We start from the raw sequence: 22,429 nt of genomic DNA, 5'->3' as shown, positions 1-22,429 counted from the left end.
TACCTATGTTTCTGTTGTTCTTAGTCATGAATACCTTTCCACCTCTGAAAGTGGTTTCTATTGCATTGTCTATGCTTAACTTTAGGGTTGCCAATATGTTATTTGGAATTTCGGGCACAAATAGTACCCCCTCTATTTTTCCTATACCTTTTATATGCGTGTCTCCTATTCCTCTCACTAGGACTCTATTTTGGTTTGCTACTTTAATATAATATTTCTTTTCAGTGAAGTTACTTAATATTTCTCTATTATGAGTTGTATGGCATGTGGCTCCTGAATCTATGAGCCAGGTGTTGAGTGAATCAGATATCAAAGTGTTATTATTTCTTATTCCATATAGTGATCCTTTCTTATTTTTTCTAGGGTTATTTCTGTATGTTTGTCTTTCTCTAGAGTGTGGTGATTCTCTTCTCTTATACCTGTAATCTGGGGAGGTTCTGTCTAAAAAGTGTATTCTTCTATCCTTGTGTTTATATGAGTCACTGTATCCTATATTCTTGGGACAGTCTCTACTCTGATGTCTTTCAGATCCACATGTGAGACATTCATGTGGGTATCTGTCTCTGGCCCTGAAATCAGTCCTTCTTTGATTTCTACCTTCTCTTTGTTGTGTATATCGCTCTCTTCTAAGTCTATCTTCAGTAATAAGCTTATTGGTAAGGTTTTCTAAAGTAATTTGCTCTATACTTAGGTTATCTATTAGTGTAATGTAGTTATCCCAGCTGTGATCTAGTGAGTTAATTATAATGCTTTTCATGGTGTTGTCAGAAATGGTTTCTCCCCTTTGAATAAGGTCTGCTCTTACAGCGTTTAAATTCAAGATATGCTCACTCATGGATGTATCATGTTTTAGTTTGGCAGAATAGAATTCCCTAGAGATTTTTGTGGTAGTGGCTACATTTTTGCTATAGAACAGTCTGAATAATTTTTGATATACTTCAAATACAGTTAAATTATGCTCTATACTGGGGAGTATACTTGGGGAAATAGAAACAATTAACATATAGTATGCTTTGTGGTGGAGGCAGTCTATTTCATAGGTCCAAGGCTTATTTGGTGGGTTATCAATAAAAAATAAAACATTTTCTTTCATATATACAATCTGTAAACACTGATCCCATTCCATTAAGTTGCTTCCATCTAATTTCAATTTTATAAAGTCTGGAGGTATTGTCCCTGAGTGTAGTGAGGTGTTATTCATGTTTAGTAGCTGTCCATGATTTAAGACCTTAGCATACTCACAATAAGGCCTGGGTATGGTAGATGTATGTCTGTATTTACTTATCTCTATGTTGCGCTGACTTGTATTTATGTTTCCTTCTTCTTTCTTTGCAGGCTCGTTCTGGGCATGCTCAGTCCTCATTTTTCTCCAGCAGTCGATGAGGGAGGTTCCTGTGTCTGCAGCTCCTGGGGTGAAGTCCCAGACGGCCTTCTGTTGCTCTGCTTTGTTTCCGGAGGGCCTCTGGTGACTGAAGAATGCCTGGGGTGCTGCTCTGCTCATCGGGGAGTCTTCTCTGAGGTCGTCAGTAAGTGGAGCTTGAGGCGGGCCGCCATTGCCAATGGAGCCGGGTTGTTCAGGGAGCTGCTCTTCAGTAGGTAAGTATGATTGCCAGCTTGTCTTTCTTCGGGTGGCTAGGCCTTTCTTTAGACAGTCTATTTCTTTTTGGCCTTTGGTAGATGGTAGTTTAGAATTTTCTATTTCATTTTCTGGTTGTTTGTTTGGTATTGTTAGTTTAGTCCCGAGTGCTGCAGTTAGCACCTGTATAGCATTGTCTATTTCTACTTCAGTAGGTTGAGCTTTGTTTTGTTTAAATAATTGTTTTTTATTTGTTTTTGGACTCGGGTAATCATCTTCTTGGTAGGTTTTGTTTTTTATTTCGTAGTTTGAGGTTTGGAATTCTTTTAGTAATTGGTCAGGCATTTTAGAGGTATTAGGTGGGTAAGATGGCTGCCATGAAAAAGGCGGGAAGCTGTCGCCATCTTTGGTGTCATTTTTGAAGTCAGGGGTTGAATTTCTTACCTTGCAGTTTTCTTGTTTGTTATTTTCGTTATCTGCTGCTGTTCCGTGGTCGTTTATTATGCTGCGGATTTTCACAAGCAGATTTGATTCAGCTGTAGTTGTTTCTATTAATTCTAGTATTTTACTTTTTACCTCATCTTCTTTGTTTGGTGTTAGCAGTTCATTTTCTTGTAATTGCGTTTGTTTCTTAATATTTTCAAGTGGTGTATATTTGTCAGGAGTTAGTTGAGCTGCCATTCTTTTCGTTATGTATCTGGTGGCAGGTCTTCTTTTGTCGTTATGTGAGTCTTGCATCTTTATGTTCGGTTGGGCCTACCAAACCATCCTCTTGCTACCAATTTGTTGCTAGTTTGGTTATCCTGGTTAGGCCCATATATAAGAGACTGTAGGCTTTCTTGTAATAGTAATATTTATTTCTTTTCTTCCTCAGGAACACAATTAGACAGGCACTAATCTGGGAGGAGCAAGAACTTATATACAGAGAAGGCGGGGCTAATGGTAAGTACTAACCAATGGTAAGTGACACAATGACATCACACAATGACATATAAACAAGCACACATATTTACAGATATCAGGTTAGGTATTTTCATCTGTAACATATACCCCTTCCCATTGTCATCTATTTTTATATCCATCCTCACATTGGTTAATTATGTAATATTAGTTGTTTAATATAAATTCAACATTTTAATATAAATCAATTAGTTATATAACTACCTTTTTTGTATATTAATCAATATGAACATGAATATTCCAATTATTTCCATGCAATCCAATTTCTTACAAATCAATTAATTATATTTACCAATAATAATAAACCAAATAATTTCCCCCATATATTCCTCCAAACCACAACTTAACCATTTCTGCTTTCAGAAATATACAATTAATAGTATCTCGATTATTACAATTCCCTAGTTAAATAGAGCTTTTTTTCTTTTGTGTTTTAAAATCCTGAACTTTCCTCTTTTTCCCTAAATTTCCCATTGTTTGCACGTACCTTTTTTGGTGAGGAAAAAGAAAAGAATTCTGCCTGCCTAATTTTCCAACCTTGCAGCAACAGCAAAGCAGTTTCACTTTCGTTTCTCAGTATAGCTAGGGGGAAAAAAATCAGCACTCTTTGCAAGGAAGCAAAACAGCGGAGACAAATCAGCGGAGAGCCGGGAGGCCAATTAGCCTATGCTGAAGCTCCGGGGGCCAATAAAATTACAAAAAAAACACCGAACCCTTTGTTAAATTGCTGGCTCCCCCGCCCCTCGCCCACCACTATTTATTGGCAATAAATAGTGGTGCGGAGGGGCGGGGCAAGCCAGCAATTTAACAAAGGGTTCGGCTGCACCACTGGCTCTAGGGCGGCCCTTTGAAGCCATCGGAGGCAGCAATAGATTGGGAGTGGGCGGGGTGGACAGCCAAGCTGTCTCAGGAATTCTGGAAGTTGAAGTCCACAGGTTGTAAAAGAGCCACAATTGCCTACCCCTGGCTACGGTAGGCTGGCGCCGCGCGGATGGGAGGCGAGGGGCAGGCGAGACAGCAATTTAACAAAGGGTTCAGCTGAACCCCCTAGAACCCCCAGAATCCCACCACTGTGTAGGCCCCTCTTGATCTTGAGGCCCTAGGCTGAAGCCTAGTTAGCCTATAGGAAAATCCGGCCCTGGTTTCACTATCTCCTCTTCCATTTTATATCGCAATAAGAATTTATAAACCTTACTAATTAACTTCTCATCTGTCCCTAGTATAATTTTATCTAATTCATGTTGTTCTCTTTGTATTTCATATGTTTTTGTATCTTCTTTATATTTAAATTGCATCTGTGTGTATGTCCACCAGTCAATATCTCTATTTAGATCTGTGACTGATTTCTAGGATCTTACCCAATAACTCCAAACACAGGATGCAGTGAACCAATGCTCTTTATTGATCAATGTTTCTATTACAGGTATTTAGCTGGAAGTGGCCCCTGGACTCCTGGACCATGTCTTAAGTACCTGGGAGGCGGAGCTAAGGTAAGGAGGAGTCAGGGGAGGATCTAGGTGGATGTAGAGTTAACCCTTATCATACCTGGGATGGAGAATGGTGGGCATTTATACATAACAAATCCCCCTCTAAATGCCCAACAGTTGGACCTGCTTGTATGTTCTGTACCCGTACCCCTAATTTAGACGTAAGGTAGGCATGTTGTTTGCTGGGTAGAGGTTTGGTCAGGATGTCTGCGGCTTGCTCGGTGGTCTCACAATGTACAGCTTTAATAAAACCAATGTTCATTAATTCTCTGACATGTTTGTGCTTAATGCCTATATGTCTGGACCTTTGGCCTACTGCTTCTGCCATGGATATGTCTATGGCTGCTTTGTTGTCCTCATGTATTACTTTCGGGTAGGCCGGTTCGGTCCATATGCTGGTAAGCAGATCGTCAAACCATGTCAGATTATTGGCTGCTTTGGAGAGGCAGATGTACTCTGCCTCAGCTGTGGAGGTGGCTACCAGGTTTTGTTTTCCGGTGTACCAGTGTACTGGGCAGCCGTTAATGAGGAATACATAGCCGGATGTGCTCTTTCTACTTTTTGTGTCGCCTGCCCAGTCAGCGTCTGCATAGGAGGTTAGTATGGGTTCTTTGGACATCTCTGGTTCTAGGTTCAGGCATGCGTCCATGCTGTGTTTTAGATATCTGAGCACACGTTTTATCCCCTCCCAGTGATACATCTTTGGATCGCTGACATGTCTGGATAGCAGGTTGACAGCCAGGAGGATGTCTGGTCTAGTCCAATTAGCTATATACAGTAGTGACCCAACAACAGACCTATAGAGGGTATTGTCCTTGAAGGTCTCGCTTTTCTCATTCATGTGTTTCAGGAAGTCAATATGTATTGGCGTGTCACATGGCTTGGCTTCCTTCATGTTGCATTTAATTAACAGATCCAGTATTTTCTCCTTTTGAGAGATCTTGAATCCCTTTGGGTCGGGAAGCCTGGTGGAGGCCGCATGGCTGGTGAATTGTTGTTTCTTCTCCTCATTCCGCGGCCTAGGGAAGTTGGTGCGGCGGGTGGCGAGTGCGAATCCTGCGGGTATTCAGTCCTGCAGGCGGCCGGGTCTTGGGTGTAGTTTTTGGGGTGCGTTGTCCCGCGTGGTGTCTGCTGGCGTGTTGCAAGGGTTCCGGTGGCTACCCTGCTGCTCTTTTGGGGGTGCTGAGCGTCGGTTTGTTTCTTCCTGGCTCCTGGGGGCTTGAGTGCTGAGCCGAGTGCTGCAGCCAGGTTTTCTATCGTTTCGTCTGCTTCGGGCTCAATGGGTGAGCCCCCGCAGGCTTCTGATCTTGCTTGGGTGCTGTTTTGGGGGTCTTCCCCAGCGAAGTTGGGGTTCTCGCTGTTTCCCGCCATTCGATTTGAATCTTGGCTTCCCATTGGCTGTTGGCCATTCCAAGATGGCCGCCGAGAGCATGGCGCGGAAATGAAATCCTCTACGTCCGGAGCTTCAGCTTGGGGATACCTCCCTCTTGCCGGGCTGAGGATTTCTTCTCTCTGTTGCTGGGTGCTCATCGCTGCTCCATTGCTTTCGAGTAGGCTTTGGAGTTTCGCGATGAGCTCCTCTTTGCTGGCAGTCGTTTCCATCATCCCCAGGATAGTGGATCGGAATTCTTCGTTGCTTGGTGGCTCTGCCCTTTCGCAGTAGTAGGTTTCTTCTCTTGGCCCTTCGTCCCTGAGTTGTGGACTCGGGTTGGAGTCTCCATCACCTTCAGTTGTGGTGGTCCTTGCTGTGGCACCTTCGAGAACCTGCAGTTCTTTCATCTGTTTGATGTAGGCTCTGGTGGCCATTCTTTTCTCTGCCTCTGTCTGGGTTCTTGATTCTGCCATCTCTGTGAGTTGTGGGTAAACCATCCTCTGCTACCAACCTGTGACTGATTTCTAGGATCTTACCCAATAACTCCAAACACAGGATGCAGTGAACCAATGCTCTTTATTGATCAATGTTTCTATTACAGGTATTTAGCTGGAAGTGGCCCCTGGACTCCTGGACCATGTCAGGGGAGGATCTAGGTGGATGTAGAGTTTACCCTTATCATACCTGGGATGGTGAATGGTGGACATTTATACATAACAAGATCCAATTCCAATTCTTGTTTTGATTTCAATTGGAAAATTGTTGTTCTATTACATCTCTGTATCTTATTATTTTATTTAATTCGGTTAAATTTGGATGTTTTACTGCTTCTATCGGTGAAAGCCAAATTGGTATTTTTTTATAATGATGTTTTTAATTTTCAACCAAATTTGCAACAAAGCATTCCTTACTATATCTCTTTTGAAATAACTGCATTTTGTATTTTCCATCCCATAGGAATGCGTGCCAACCCACTTGTAACTCGTGTCCTTCTATTGCTAATATTCTTTTGTCCCTTAGTTCTATCCATTCTTTCAGCCCGGTTATTCCAGCAGCTTGATAATATAATTCCCATTCTGGGAGTGCTACTCCCCCTCTTTCCTTTGTATCCTATAAGAGTTTATGTTTAATTCTTGGTCGCTTTCCCTGCCATATAAATTTGGATGTTAATTTATTTAGTGTTTCAAAGAACTTTTTTTCCAGTTTTATTGGTATGACCTGAAATAGGAATAACAGTTTTGGCAGAATATTCATTTTAATGGTGGCGATCCTTCCCAATAATGATATCTGTAAATTTTTCCAATTATCCAAATCTTTCTTAATCTGTGTATCATAATTACCCTCCTTGATTGAGGAGCATCTTGCCGATAGCCAAATCCCTAGATATTTTATTTTCTTGGTTACTTGAATTTGTATGTTGTTTTCCAAATCTTTTTCCTGATTCTTTTTAAGATTTTTAGTTATCAATTTTGATTTATTTTTATTTATCTTAAATCCCACTACTTCTCCAAATTCTTCTAATTTCTTAATTAATTTTGGTCCTGATTCTAGCGGTTCTTCTACTGTAAACACCAAATCGTCGGCAAAGGCCTGAATCTTATATTCTTCTTTCTTTATCCTTAGACCCTTTATTTCTTGATCTTCTCTGACATTCTTCAAAAGCATCTCCAACATTAATATATACAAAAGTGGAGAAAGTAGGCATCCCTGTCTTACCCCTTTTGTTATGCTAAATTGTTCTGTGGTGTCATCAATAATTACTCTTGCCATTTGTTTTGTATAGATTTTCCCTATCATTTTTTCAAATTTTGTCCCGAATTGCATAAATTTTAGTTGCCCCATTAAAAATTCCCAATTCAAATTATCAAATGCCTTTTGGGCATCAAGGAAAACCAATGAAACTTGTTATTCCAGGTGTGATTCGTAAAATTCTAATGTGTTTATTATTATTCTCAAATTATTTTTGATTTGTCGGCCTGGCAAGAATCCATTTTGATCTGGGTGTATATAGCTATTCAGAACTTTTTTGATTCTTTCCGTTATAATTGCTGCGAATATCTTATAATCAGTATTACTAAATACTGATTATAAGATATTCGCAGCAATTATAGTAAGCAATTATTAGTAAGGAGATTGGTCTGTAATTTTGTATTAAGTGGTGATCCATATCTTCTTTGGGGATAATAGTAATTATTGCCTCTGTCCAGGTTATCGGGATTTTTGCATTTTCCAGAGCATCATTGTATAGTTCTAACATTGTTTCTCCCAATATTTCCAGTTGATCTTATATATTTCCACTGGTAGCTCATCTGGACCAGGTGTTTTGTTGTTTTTTTGTTTTTTCAATGCCAATTCAAATTCAAGTTTAGTTATTGGGCTATTTAATATTTCTTTTTGTTCTTCTATAATTTTATTCATTTCGGATCTTTCTATATATTATTTAACTTTTCTTCCTCTTATTATATAAATTTGAAAAAAATGTTTGGATAATTTTTTTTTTTTTTTTTGGCTTCTCTTCTGTACTGCATTACCCCCTTCTCATTTTTGAGTTGGTGTATCATTCTTTTATCTTTTTCTTTTTTCAGTTTGTATGCCAGCCATCTATCTGTTTTATTCGCAAATTCAAAATAATTTTGCTTTGCCATTTTTATTTTCTGGGCTACTTTCTTTTGAGTTATCAAATTTATTTGGTTATCTTCCATTCCTCTCTTAGTTTTTTATTTTGAGGATCTTCCTGTAATTTATATTCTGCTTTTTTAAATTCTTCATATAATTTTTCTTGCTGCTGTCTCCTTTCCTTATTTTTCTTCCCTATATACGCAATTGTCAATCCGCGTATATATGCTTTTGTCGTATCCCAGATATTTTGTAAAGAGGTATCTTCTGTTTTATTTATTGTAAAAAATGATTCCAATTCCTTTTCTAGCATTTGTTTATACTCTTTATCTTTGCATATGTTTTGGTTCATTGTCCATCTCCTAAATCTTTTTTGTCCCTTCCATTTTATGATTATAGGATTGTGATTTGCCGATTCATTTACCCCTATTTCTATTGTTTCTAAACCTGCCGGATATCTGCAGTCATCCAGGCCATGTTGATTCTGGACCAAGATTGGTGTGGGTGGGAGTACAATGTGTATTGGTTCTCGTCTTCATGTATTTCCCTCCATACATCCCTCAATTTTAGTTCTGCTGTCATATTAAAGAATTCTTTTGGTAATATTTCTTTCCTTTTTTTATTTTTCTTGTTACTCTTATAGTCTTTTTTAATGTCTACTATGGCGTTATAGTCTCCAATTAGACAAATATTTTACTGTGTATTTCTATTCCTATTGATTTTTGTTGGGGGCATATATTACTATTAATAATGACTTTTTTTCTTCTATTTCTAATTCGACCATTACAATTCTCCCCTCCTCATCCGCATAGATTAGCTTTGATTTTATCCTTTCTTTTACATAGACCGCCACTCCTCTTTTTTTTTTGTATCAATGATATATATAGTTTTCCTAATTTTGGATTTTCTAGTAATTTTTGATATCCTTTTTTGATATGTACAGTACCTCTTGAAAACATATCACATCTGCTTCCAGTTTTCGTAATTTTATGAATGTTTGTGTTCTCTTCTTTGGTGCATTTAATCCATTTATGTTTACTGAGAGAAGTTTAATTGCCTCTTCCATTGCCTACTGTTGTTTTTTGTATTTCTTGTCTCCATCTGTATTCTAGCTTTTGGCCCTTCTCTTCCCTCTCGTTCCTTTTCCTGGCTCTTTCTTATTTCTCTTTCTCGCTCCATTTCTTCTATTTGCTCTTCTTCCTGGCTTTTGCTCTCTGTTTCTTCTTTGCTTTCCTGTTCCTCTTCCTGTGTGAAATGTAGATTATAAAATTCTCTTGCTTTCTTTTTTTTTTCTTAAGAAAAAAGATTTTTATTTTATGAACAAACAAATATACAATATATAATCAATCATTCATTGTATCGTCTAAGTACATCTTTTCATTTCATTTAATGTAACATTTCCCTCACATTTACTTATCTGTTGATACAATTATCTGTCTCTCCGTTTTATATCCTAATCCAACCTTCAACCCCCCCTCCCCACCCCCCACCCCCGACTTCCCAGAGCAAAAACAGGGTATAACATTTAACAAACATATGCTAAAATATTCTAACTTACTGCAAGATTCAAAACTCCCTCACACACTTTAACTTCCTTTTTACAAATTATTCATCAACCTTCCCTTTATAAATTCTGAAAATCAATTAAATTAAATTCTTTCTTCCTAAGTATAAAAGCCTTTTTCTTAGCATATAATCCAATAACTTTTAGAGTTTTAGAAACATTAACAAACACTGATAAATTTCATTCAAACCCTCAAACACCATTCTATTTCAACATTTAAAATACTAAAATCTCATATTAAACATTCTAAAAATCTCTTAATACCAATAAAGTATTCTTACTTTGTTTCTCAAAATATAAATTCACAACCTTCAGGAAACTATCCATTAAATTTTAATTAACCATTTTACTCTTCTTCCTTTCTTCCTCCTGCTTTTATTCTCAAGATTCAAGCATTTTAAAATCTTAATACATCAATAAAACATTCTTCATTCCTTTCTTTCTATATTTTTTCCAGTCCTTCTTCTTCCCCTCTGCTTTTATTTTGGAGAGTTTTTGAATTTTAATTTGACATTGATGTATCTTTAAAGTCTTTAAAACCCGTTCCCTTCTTAGATTTATTTCCTCTGGTTTGAAACCCCCACATTGACTCTTCTTGCTTGTATGGTCGATCAATCCATTCCTTTGTCTGTAGAACCAAAAATTGTCACGATAAGATTTATCAGTTAGCAATAAAGAATCTACTTGTTGCTTTTCAATTAGTTGTATGGAAACCTCTGCCAAGTCCTTTGTTTCACCGTCAACCTCCATCTTAAGGTTCTTTGTCTTAACGACTTCTTTGTCTTCCAAAATAGGCTGGATAATTTCTACCTCTTTCCCGACCAGCAAATCCCTGTTATGCTGCAAATTATATTTTTGAAAAGTTCTATCAATTGATTCCAAAAGAGCAGAAGTAAAGAAGTTTAAAAGTTCTTGAAAGCCCTTTACAGTCACAGCTTGTGAGTTTGCTGACTCACCCAGCAGTAATCTTCCAGCCCTCGTCTCCATACCCTCAGGCGCCATTTCTTCTCCTTTTAAACGGAGTTTCAAAATACTTGCATTTTTTTGTTCTCCTGAGTTTGCTCTGCCAGCATCCATAGTCAAAATTTTTGTAATCCTTAAAGTTGCATTGCTGGTGTGGTCACGAACGCCTTGGTCTGCATAAAGCAGACTCGTCCCGGATCCGGAGCAACTGATGGGCTTTCAGGGAGCTCTCACCCTGCAAACCCCAGGCTTAGAAAGAAAAACCTGGGGGTCTAGGGGAGCTCTACCCAGACCCTTCTGCTCTTCTCTCCCCCTTCTTCCCCTGCTCGGGGGTCGGGGGAGAGTTTTAAGCCGCTAGACAGCAGATTTTCGCTGTTCTAGCGGCTAACAGAGTCACGGGGCTGGAGCTCTCGAAGGAGCGTCCATCGGCGTTCGCGGAGCACAGGAAGTCCAAAATTCTCTTGCTTTCTCTAGTGTGTCTATTTTATATTTTTTATCTTGCCATGTAATTAAAATCCCATCTGGTGTCAGCCATCTAAACATTACTTTTTACCTGATCAGTTGGGTTGTTAAAAATTGGTATTGTTAAGATTAAAAACAACAGTATTTGAAAATTCCAGTCTGGGTATCAATGATTGAAGCATTTTCATATTCAGTAGTATTTAGAAGGGAATAAATTGTTAGATATAGTGAATTAATGGATGAAAAGGGTGAACTTAAATTGAAGCAAGAACTGGAAGAACAAGGCTTTAAGATGGATTGGTTTTCTTATTTGCAAATACATTCTAGATATGAAGATGGCCCAGTGCCTGGAGGCTGTACGGATCTGGATGGGGAGGAACAAGCTCAAGCTCAACTCTTCCAAGACTGAGTGGCTGTGGTTCCCGACATCCCGATATAGTCAGCTGACTCCATCGCTGACTATCGGGGGCGAGTCTTTGGCCCCTGTGGAGAGGGCACGCAATCTGGGTGTCCTCCTGGATACGCAGCTGTCCTTGGAGGAACATCTGACGGCTGTTGCCAGGGGGCCTTTTGTCAGGTTCGCCTGATTCGCCAGTTGCGCCCCTTTCTTGATTGGGATTCTGTGCGCACAGTCACTCATGCCCTCGTCACCTCTCGCCTGGACTACTGCAACGCTCTCTACATGGGGCTCCCCTTGAGGAGCACCCGGAGGCTCCAACTGGTCCAGAATGCAGCCGCGCGGGTAATTATGGGAGCTGCATGGCACTCCCGCATAACACTGCTCCTGCACAAGCTGCACTGGCTCCCAGTGGTCTTCCGGGTCCACTTCAAGGTGTTAGTTACCACCTTTAAAGCGCTCCATGGCATAGGACCTAGTTATCTTCGAGACCGCCTTCTGCCACCGACGACCTCCCATCGACCCGTGCGCTCCCACAGAGAGGGCCTCCTCGGGGTGCCATCAGCCAAGCAATGCAGGCTGGTGACCCCCAGGGGAAGGGCCTTCTCTGTGGGGGCTCCCACCCTCTGGAATCAGCTGCCCCCAGAGATAAGGAGAATCCATGACCTCCGTGCCTTCCGCCGTGCCCTTAAAACTTACCTTTTCCAACAAGCCAGGCTGGCCTAACAAATCCTTTAAATGATTTTAAATTTGTTTGTCTTTTTAAATTTTGGGCCAAATTGAGATATTTCCTTTTAATCTATTCTTAATGTATTTATTATGTGTTTTTATTTGGCTGTACACCGCCCTGAGTCCCTAGGGAGAAGGGCGGTATATAAATTTGAAGTAAAATAATAATTAAAAAAAGATCTTAAACAAGAAGGTTTTTATAATGTTTTGACCAATTTAGATAAGATTTTAATGGGTTATGATGACTATGTAATCAAAAAATTATATGGTTACTTATTAGAGGTAAAATTGGAAGAAGAACAAGTTAAAGAAACAACGATAGCATGGGGGAAAAATTTTGGTCATGGGATTTAGAGAAATGGCATAAATTGTGGTTGCAAAACTATAAAATGACAATGTCTACAGCATATAAGGAGAATTTGTATAAGATGTTTTACAGGTGGCATCTACCCCCAACGAGAATAGCCAGAATGTTTAAGAATAAATCGGAGAAATGCTGGAAATGTCATCAGACTCCAGGATCATATTACCATATGTGGTGGACATGTGCAGAAGCTAAAAGATATTGGACCAAAATTTATTTATTTATTTATTGGTTCGATTTATATGCCACCCTTTCCCAGAGACTCAGGGCAGTTTACAATGGGTTAAGCAATAGCCTTCATACTTTTGTATATACTTGCTTAGTAGGGCTTTCGGGGGGTGTTAGTAGGGCTTAAGCGGTGTTCTTTTTTATACAAAGTAAGTTTATTGCCCCCACAAACCAGGTCCTCATTTTACCTACCTCGAAAGGATTGAAGGCTGAGTCAACCTTGAGCCTGGTGAGATTTGAACTTGCAGTAATTGCAGGCAGCTGGTGTTACTTAACAGTGCTTTAGTCTGCTGCACCACCAAGGCTCTTAAAATCCACACATGATTGGAAAAAATGACAAAAAAAACACATTGACTTTAAACCAGAGATATTTTTATTAGGGATTTTACCAGAAATGTATAGTAGAGAATTGAGATATTTGATTGTGAATGTTTTGACAACGGCTAGAATTGTATTTGCTAAAAATTGGAAAGGAGAGAAGATACCTACTGATGATGAAGTTATTAAAAAAATTATGGAATGTGCTGAAATGAGTAAATTGACATTTGAAATTAGAGAACAGGAAGATAAACAATACTATTCAATATGGGATTTGTTTTACCAATGGCTAGATAAAGCATGGAGATGAAGTATGAAATATGAAATTAAGGTAATGACAAAATATATGAAATGTTTTCTTATGGGAGTTAAGCCTTTGTTAAATAATTGTTAAATGAGAATAATAATATAAAGGGATATATAAAGTTGTCAAATAAGAGAAATTAAATAATTTGTAATTTTGGTTATGGGATTATGCACAAAAGAATCTTAACCGATCGACACACACTCTGTGATTGTATTGAATGATGGTGTTTTTATGTTTAAAAATAAAATAATTTTTTTAAAAAATTGGTATTGGCGTTGGTTTCTAATCCTTCGTGGTATTTGTTTTAAAATTATTATTTCTTTGCCCTTGTAGGTCAATGTTTCTTCTCATGATTTCTTGTATACTTCATCTCTGATTGTCCGCTTTGTAAATCTGATATGTACTTCCCTCGCCAATCGGTGTCTTCTTGTATAATTTGTATGTACCTGATAAATTTCGTCTATCTGTCCTCTTATTTCTATCTTGTCTCTGTATTATTTCTGACACTATTTCCACCATTTTTTTCCCCAGATCTTCATCTTTTTCTTCTACTATGTTCTGAAAGCACAGGAAATAGGAGCTTTCTCCATTTCCAACGTTGCTATTGAATCTGATAGTTCCTTATTTAATTAGAGAGATTTCTGCTCCATGGTCTCCATTTTTGTCTCTACTTGATCTATTTTTGTTTCCATTTTTTTGATTCTTTGTTCGTTTTCTGTTATTGTTTGTTGAATGTCCCCAATTTTATCGTTCATGTTCTTGATATTCTCTTTTATTCTCCTATTTAATTTTTAATTTCTGTATGAAACATTTTCATTTCTTCGTGATTATCCGCCATTTTCCCTTGTGTTTTTAATAGGGTTTCTTGAATCATCTGGAACATATTTTGCATGGTATTTAGTGTCATTTCCGGTTTTTCTTTTTCCTTTCCTATCATATTATCTATTGTTCTCTGATGTAGTGGTGACGCCACTGTAGGTATAGGATTTGTAGTTGGCTTTTTTCCGGTTTTGGCTATTGTTGTTGTTTAAGCTTGTGTAAAGTTTTTCCACATTATAATATAATTAATGATCAAAAACAATTTTGAGTACACCCACCTTTGCTTTATATTCTGTATAAACTTCAACTTAATCTGAATTCATCTATTATACAATATAATCAATATAATCAAGTATTGCTTTGCAGTGTATTTAATCAGTACAATTAATTTAATTTGCTTATCTTCTGCTACCTCCCTTTTTCCCCCTCTATATATTTCTATAAATCACTTAATGTCTTATTCATTCATTCAATAATTCCTCTATTTCAAACTCAGTGAGATAACAATAATTAACTATAAATTAATACAATATTTTTCCTTACTTTACTGTTTATGTATATATATTTATATTTAAAAAATGTATATTTTATTCTTCTTTTGTACTTCTTTATCACTCTTTCCCTTCTCTGCTTTTACTTCTGGTTGTAATTTTCTGTTGTGCTATTGCATCAGTCTCTTTCCGTCTCTTTCAAATCTCTGTCTCCACCCTCAAGTCAATCTATATAATTCTCGTCTTTCCTTCTTTTTAGTTTTTATATCTCTGTTTTACAGTTACCAGTCACAATTTAAGTTCCTCGGATTTTCCAAAATTAAGTTTTTTAACTTCTTCTTTGCCTCAGGAAGTAGTTTTGTTTCTCCTGTGTTTTCACCCTCTCCGCTTCCATCCGTCTCAGGGGTCTTATCTCCGCCATTAGTCCTCCTCTCGTTCAGCTGTTTCATTCTCTGGGATCCTACTACTAACCTCTTTTTCCGTTTCGTGCAGCGCTCCCCTCTGAGTTCGTTGCCGCTTTGTTGGACTAGTCTTGTCCGTCCCTTTTGTGTCTTCCTCACTCCGCTTTCCCACTTCTCCGAGTTTTTTCCCGATGTCCTTCTTCTGGGTTCTTTTCATCTGCCACTAGAAACTGTTCCTCCACTCTTTGCTTCCATTCTATATGGCCGCCATCGCTCCTAGTCTGCCTTGCTGGCCAACTTCCTCTCCACCAGTTTTAAGGGTATATATCCCTTGTCCTCTCGGACAATTGCATGTTGACCGGGGACTTCGGATCTTCCCCTTTTGTTTCCTGATCTCTAAGGGATTGGAATGCCCTGTAGGGGCTCCTGATACAGAGTTTTTGGGTTTCGGATACAGCGCCCCGTTTCCTCACCCCATTCATTCTTTATAAAGTGACTGAATTACTAGACCAGTGAAATGCTGTGGATTTAGTATATTTAGACTTCAGCAAGGCATTCGACAAAACAGTCCACAACCTGCTACTTGTAGGTTGAAAAAGGTAAAAAAATGTGAGGTAGACAGCATCACCTCCAGAGGGATTTGTAACTGGCTGACAAACTGTACTCAATGAGCAGCCCCTAAGGGTACTGCATCTAGATGTAGATGTACTGGGAAGTAAGTAAGCAGTGGGGTACCACAAGATTCCATCTTAGGCCCAGTACTCTTCAATATCTGCATAAATAACTTAGATGAGGGAATAGAAGGGGAATGCATCAAATTTGCAGATGACACTAAACTGGCAGGAATAGCCAACACCCCAGAAGATAAGCTCAGGATCCAAAAAGACTTGAACACTGGGCTCTATCCAACAACATGAAATTTAATGTGGAGAACAGCAAGGTTTTACACCTGGGCAGAAAAAACCAAAGGTACAAGTACAGATTAGGCAAAACCTGTCTCAAAAACAGTAACTGTGAAAGGGACCTTGGAGTCCTAGTGGACGATCGCTTAAACATGAGCCAGCCGTGTGCGGCAGAAGCCAAAAAAGCTAATACAATCCTGGGTTGTATAAACAGAGGCATAGAATCAAAATCACCTGGAGTATTAGTACCACTTTATAAAGCCTTAGTAAGGCCTTTGGAATACTGCATCCAGTTTGCTCTGTCTTCCTGGGGAGTCAAAGAAGTTCCATTTGAAGGAATCGCTGTGGCTGGGAGTGGGGTGGAAGTGGAGGGTGCACTTGAAAACATGGTGAGGATCCTGTGATCCCATAAACCGGCCAGAGTAGGTCTTAAGCTAAGTACCTGCAGTTTCCCAGAAAATGATGAGTATCCCCCTTTCTGAAAACTAGGGATGTGTTTGCTTCACACCGAGATGGTGAGGTGTCCACCTCTTTATCGGTAATCTGGAACTCTCCTCCAGGCTCTCAATTGAAATGGGCTGTGCTAGATATGCAAAAACTCTCCCTTCCCACCCACTTTCTGTTTTTCCTTTTAAAACTTGGCTCTCTAGCCCCACTGGCTGGTCTGTACACATGTCCAAAACCAAGGTTCACCCTGAGATAGAATAAATTTATTAGCAAGAGGTAATCAGGAAACATAGATTTTTACAAAAAATGGAAATTTTCTTTTCCAAATAAGCTGCAGGTTGAAATATTTCAGGTCTTGAAAGACAATTCTCATACCAGAGGGTATTGCTTACAGCAAAAGGTTTCTGAATTCAGTTCCCATAGAGCATGCCTGCTAGTCAAAAATTCACTTGGGTTTATACACTGTACACTGTAAAAAATACATGATAATATTCACAGAATAAGCACTACATTACTATATTCCTGCTAGCAAGTGGTTAGACAGGATTACAGTATATGTAATAAAAACACCTGGCCATTTCCCCCTTTAATTGTACATCATGTTACTAAGACATGTCACTATGTCTACAACGAAGCATACAGACAGAAGCGCCAAAGTGGGAGATGCAGCAGAATTGCTCAAAGGGATAGAGGGTCTCTCCCTTTCAGGGCCTCAGGCAGGAAGTCCAAATGACCTTTAACCCCTGCCACCCCCCAGCCCTGCCACATGAGGCCCAGAGCCCCACGGGGATGTCCCGACCTCTCTTTGCACAAGCCAACCAGCTCCAGGAACTTTGGAGGGGCTCTGTGCCGCCAAAGAGGTGTCTTCCCAATATGGATGGGAGGTGTGGACCAGCTGCTCCTGCCAAGCCAACCATGGGCACCTTCTGCTGGGCCGGCTGGCCTCCCTGCCTGCCTTGGGCGGGGAAGAGAACCCAACAATCCTGGCAAAATGGATACCATCAAAGCTGCTCTGGAAAAGCCGAAGAACGTCCAGAGTAGCTCAGTTGGGGGCCGCGTTTTCTGGCCACACTACAGGAGGGGCCAGAGTACAGAAGCCAAGAAAACTGGGGCTCCAGGGCAAATGCGGCAACTCGGTGCCCCAGTCCTGAGTCCCTCCAGTCCAGTTGCTCCCAAGAGTCAACAAAGGAAAAAATAGGCTTGATCAAAACCAAGCCTGCCTGTTGACAGTGCAAGGATGGAGGGGTGTGGGGAGGAAAGGCCATGGGAGGAAGTCAAGAAACAGAGAGGAGAGGCAAGACACATCCCCGTGTCCTGGGCTGGTGGGTGCAGCTGCTCTGTTCTTAGGTGGGGAGTTTTGGCTCTATCTTCAGAGAGGCATCATAGAGACCCTCTTCATCCATCACAAACGACTGATCTAGGAGGTACTGAGTGACCTGGAAGAGAGAAAAGAGCAGGGGCAGAAGAGGAGGCTGGGGACTCCAGGGAGCATCTGCCCCAGTGCCAGTCAGTGGGGAGAGAGGACAAGGCGGGGTCAAGAGGGCCTCTCCCAGAGCATCTGTCCAAGGTGCCAGTTGGCAGCAGCTCTTCAGGACTGAGCGGCAGGAAATGGGAGCCTGAGAAAGGGGTCCCTTGGGCATGTTGGGAGAGGAGAAGTAGCCCAACTGGGGAGGCAACATGTTCACCCCACTCTTTTCAGGAAAGAGACTGAAGGAAGAAAGTTGAGACTTCGCTGGCAGCTGGCTGGGCTGGGGGCTTGTCTGCTGTATGTCACTGAAGGAACCATATGCCTAAAGCAGGACTCTGCTCCCCCACCCCCCGGTAGTTTCTCTTCCAGGACATGCTACCCCAAGAGTTCAGGGAGAGCCTGTGCCCCAGTAACACCAAGGCCTGCCTCTTCCCCGTGGCCAAGTGGTTCCCCCCCAATGGCGGTTCTTTCCCCCACCCAGACCCTCTCCTTGAGCAGAGAGCTGAGCAGCCGCAGGTTCCTACCTTGGCCTGATGCTCGATCTTATAGGCCGTCTGCTGAAACTGCCGGATCTCTCGGATGATGTGGGAGATCTACGGGGAGAGAGGAAATAGGCCCCTGTGCCCAAAGGTTGCCAAAAAGCAGGCGGTGGTCCCAGGGAGAAGGGCCAGGTCAGGAGAGCATTGGCATCATGCCAGGGGAGTTATAGCAAAGTCAGGCAGGCAGCTGGCTGAGGTGGGAGGGCGATTCAGTGCCCCTGCCAGGGAGCTCACCATCCTCATTTTGGAGAAGTTCACCAGGCCATCCTCAGTGTAATTGGGAGTGCCCTCTTCAATGAACGCCAGATCCGTGAGATACATGCCCAGGTAAGGGACGCAAGGTGGGTCACAACTGCGAGAGGCAGAAAAGAGAAATTCAGCTGGCAAGACAAAGGCAACAGGGCTGCTTCCCAAAGATAAACAGCCTCCGTCTCCTGAAAAACTGTCTCTTTGGTCCCGTTTACATACTATCACCTTCACATTTTCTCTGAGTCAGGAGAATTGGCCCCAGGAAGAGGTTTGCCCTACATTATCCTGGTACTTTTGGTCACATCTAAGCTGCAAATCAAGTCACAGGATTTGCTTGTCTGCAGAATTTTGCTTTAGTCCCTGAGACTGAAATAATTTTTAGGAGTTCTGGAATCTCCAGGCAGATGTCACTCACTGCTGCTGCTGCTGCCTTCCAGCACAGGGATGAGGTCCATGCAGCCCCTCCAGCTACCCCCACATTCCTGGGCATCCCCCCAAACTTGCTCCAAGCATTGCTGCAAAAAGCTGAAGACCTACAGGGCTCCCCCACCTTTTGAAGTGGGAAACTCTGAAACTGTCACTTAAAATCCTAACTTAGTTTTTACAAGCTTTTGCCAAACAAAGTCTCTCTCCCCAAACTCCTTCTGGGAATGAGGCAAATGAACTTTGACTCCCACCCAAAGCTATGAGAAAGCCCCCCCACCCTTCCTCTGCTGTTTGGGATGGAGCTGGACCCTCCCAGGTGGCCTGCTCTGCCTCAGCGGCCGCCACCGCAGCATTGGACCCTGCTCCCTTGGCCAAGGGGGTGGGGGCATGACGCAGGGGGAGCTCCCCTACCTGCCACCCCTCAGCCTCCTGCTGGCCCCTTGCCTGGCTCTTGCCATGGCACCATCTATGTGGGCAGGCCTGGGTACAACCTGCCCCTTTGCTTTCTTCTCCTGGAGTCTGCCTGGCCTCCCGCCCTCTGACCCACACGTGTGAGCAGCAGAGGAAACTTACTTTTTCAGCGCTTCCCTCAAGTTTTTAAATCGTCCTTCCGAAGACACCAGCCGTTGTAGCTTATCGATCACAGCTTTGGTCTGGGAAGAAAGGAAAAGGTTAGAGGAGCAAAAGGGGGAAGGGAGCCTGGGCCAAAGGGGCTTTCCAAGGAGGTCTCAGAACTGCTAGTTGGACATGCTGATGACTCATTGGGGGGCCCTTTGAGCCCATGGGGCCTGCAGAGCCTGATGATCAAACAACATCCGATGCTACCTAGCATTGATGTGCACTGATGAGGTTACCTAGTCAGGTAAGGAAACGTCTCCAAGCAACCAACCAGCTCAGACAGCACCAAGGACCCACAATCAAATAATAAGTCCAGGAAGTGGAAGAATTAAGGGGGGAAATGCAATGGCTACCAGATTCATTAGAGATCAAAGAAACAGTCCCCTCCTCTGGGGTACGGGCTTTGTGGGCAGATGCTGCTGGCATGAACAACGTGGGGCTTTTGCAACTCTCAGGGGCAGGGCAATTGAAGGCAGGCTGAGGAAGATGGATCTTGGCTGAATGGATCTTGGAGAGCTGAAGAAGGAAAGCCATCCCTGTGTACACAACTGCTTCCTGCTTGCAACCTCTCTCTTTGGGACCACAATTTTGAAGTCAGGAAGCCACCCCAGCTGGTAAACAGCACCTTTAAAAACGTGTCCAGTGGGGTAAACAGTGCTGCTCTGTCAAGAAGGACACAATAGCCCGAAGCTGCAAAGGGGCTCAGAATACAGCCAGCAAGGCTTCCTGAAGTGTGTAAACACAAGATTAGGATCTCATTTCCAGAAAAACAGGAGAACAAGTATGTATAGAAAGGCCTCTGTGGCATAAGCCCCTTCCCAACACCCCTGTCCCAATTGTGCAGCTTTGGCAGTGGGGCTCCTGAGGCACTCACCGGCTTTGACACCTTCATCCAAGTCTTCTTGAGGCGGAAGATGGCACTGCGGTTGAAGGCCGAGGTGATATCCAGAACGGCATTGTAGTTGTGCAGGCACCGGCAAATGTCAGCCACGGCCACCCACTTCTCGATCGTGCTCACCCGGGCAGCCATGTCCTCATTGCGGAGGATCTCGGAGGCGATCAGGTTGCTGATCTGCAGGGGTCATCAGGATGGGTGGGTGGACATTACAGCCCCTGGAAGAGTTTGTGTGCAGCCCCGAATGATAAGAAAAGCCCCTTGCCTCCAAAGAGAAAGGGGGAGACCGAGGCGGAGGGAAGCTCAAACACACGCTAGTGGGCAAGGCTGCCCCTCATCTTCCCTACCCACAGCAGAAGGAAGACCCTGTTCCGGGCACAACCATGCACCTGCCTGCCACCTGGCCTGCATGGAAATTGCTGAATAGATTATGCACTAGGTTAGGAAGATCAAAGGAAATGGGGCTTCCCTAGAGAAGAGCCTGTGTCTGAATGCGGAGAAGAGCAATCCATCTCTGCTGCTGCACAGACGAGATCCTTCAACGCAGATGGAAGAAGACGTCATGCTGACAAGAGAAAGTGCTTTTGACATGGCCCCATACTGGGTGAATGGCATTTAGATTTAATCCAATTTATTTATATAGATTTAATCCAATTTATGTATACTTTTTACATGCGCTATATTTCTATGATCTATTCTAAAACTTGTTTTATTTGATCAGTGTTGAATGTTGCATGTCCGTAAGTTGTAGGTGCTTCTGACATGAATAAAGAAAGATCTGTGAAAATCTTCTTTTTCATACCTATCCTGGACTAACAGGGAAGACTTTTGGGACTAGAATCTGAATGAGGAGTGAAGGCACTTTTGCCCAAGCAGCACCTCCAGTTAGAGAAGGAAGGAAGTTCTTCTGGATGGGGAGGGGGGCTGCAGAGCCAGGGCAGAGGGGAGGGGAGCAGCAGGGAAGGGCCAACAATCCACCTGGTCAAAGGCAGCTTCTGACTCACAGGGAGCAGTGGCCTTGGAGAGGAGCATATCTGTGGGGAAAGGCTGGTTTTGGCAGGGGGGGAGGCATACAAAGAGTCTATGAGTGACTTCCGGTTGGAGCCATTGTCGCTGTTAGACGGTCCTTTTAAGACCGCCAGCCCCGTTGCTCGTAAAGAGCCGCCTCTACAGCTGAGAGGTGGCTTGGAAAACTCCACGATCCAGAGGAATCGGGAGAAGAGCCGGCGCGACAAGGTAGAGCCCCTTTTGAAGTCCCCAGATCGTTTTTTTTAGCGTCTGGGGAGGAAGCAGGGTGAGGCTCCCTATACAGCGCGCCGAGGCTCTGGGCTCCGAGGACGACTCTGTAATTAGCAGAGCCAGACGATGCGACCAACGAAATGAGAGAAAGCCAAGAAAATTGTCAAAAATAAGCAGGGTGGAATCTGGACTTCAAATTTAGACTGCAAGTATTTTTCTTAGCCCTGTGAATGAATTTAGTAACTGAGAAGAAGTGAAAGTTCTTTTAAAATGGCGCCCGGCTTTAGCAATAAGGAATGCTGAAAGCGAAAGTGGAATTGTTTGAGCTTATCTGTGCTACAAAGTAACAAAAAGTAACAGTGCTGGCCAGAAGAAAGAGGAAAAGTTCTTTTAAAAGTGATTTGACTGGTTCCCTCTCCCTTGGGACTTGACTAAAGCTGGGGAAATTCTTGAAAGTTTTTTGTGGTGGAAAGGGAAAGAGGATATCCTTTTTAGAAAGAATCAGGCTGCGTGGAAGGATGGCTTCAAAGCAGACAAAGCCAGCTAAAGCTGCTGGGGGGGGGGCTCCCCCACTCACAAGCCACAAGAGCAG

The 22,429-nt window shown here is 42.1% G+C and overlaps 1 protein-coding gene and 1 long non-coding RNA gene across 3 annotated transcripts in view; one reads left to right on the top strand and one right to left on the bottom strand.

Annotated features, from left to right (window-relative positions):
• Positions 1-2,631: 2,631 nt before the first annotated feature.
• Positions 2,632-13,610, top strand: LOC148112136 (uncharacterized). Its single transcript, XR_015729815.1, has 2 exons — positions 2,632-4,026; positions 11,328-13,610. It is a non-coding gene; the product is annotated as an uncharacterized LOC148112136 (long non-coding RNA).
• A 3,034-nt stretch (positions 13,611-16,644) lies between these two features.
• Positions 16,645-22,429, bottom strand: part of RASGRF1 (Ras protein specific guanine nucleotide releasing factor 1) — a 75,404-nt gene continuing 69,619 nt past the window's right edge. For both annotated transcript variants that reach the window (XM_034435533.3, XM_034435534.3), the window contains exons 23-27: positions 20,578-20,775; positions 19,659-19,738; positions 18,645-18,762; positions 18,396-18,464; positions 16,645-17,839 (exon numbers count right to left, since the gene is read on the bottom strand). In XM_034435533.3, coding sequence (XP_034291424.2) covers positions 17,747-17,839; positions 18,396-18,464; positions 18,645-18,762; positions 19,659-19,738; positions 20,578-20,775 — 558 coding nt within the window. In that variant the 3' untranslated portion in view covers positions 16,645-17,746. The remainder of the gene's footprint in view (positions 17,840-18,395; positions 18,465-18,644; positions 18,763-19,658; positions 19,739-20,577; positions 20,776-22,429) is intronic.

Source organism: Pantherophis guttatus, chromosome 13, assembly GCF_059756535.1.
Source record: "Pantherophis guttatus breed Tessera chromosome 13, ASM5975653v1, whole genome shotgun sequence".
Classification (NCBI taxonomy): domain Eukaryota; kingdom Metazoa; phylum Chordata; class Lepidosauria; order Squamata; family Colubridae; genus Pantherophis; species Pantherophis guttatus.
Note: the sequence above shows the minus strand (reverse complement) of the source record. Positions and strands in the feature narration are given on the sequence as shown.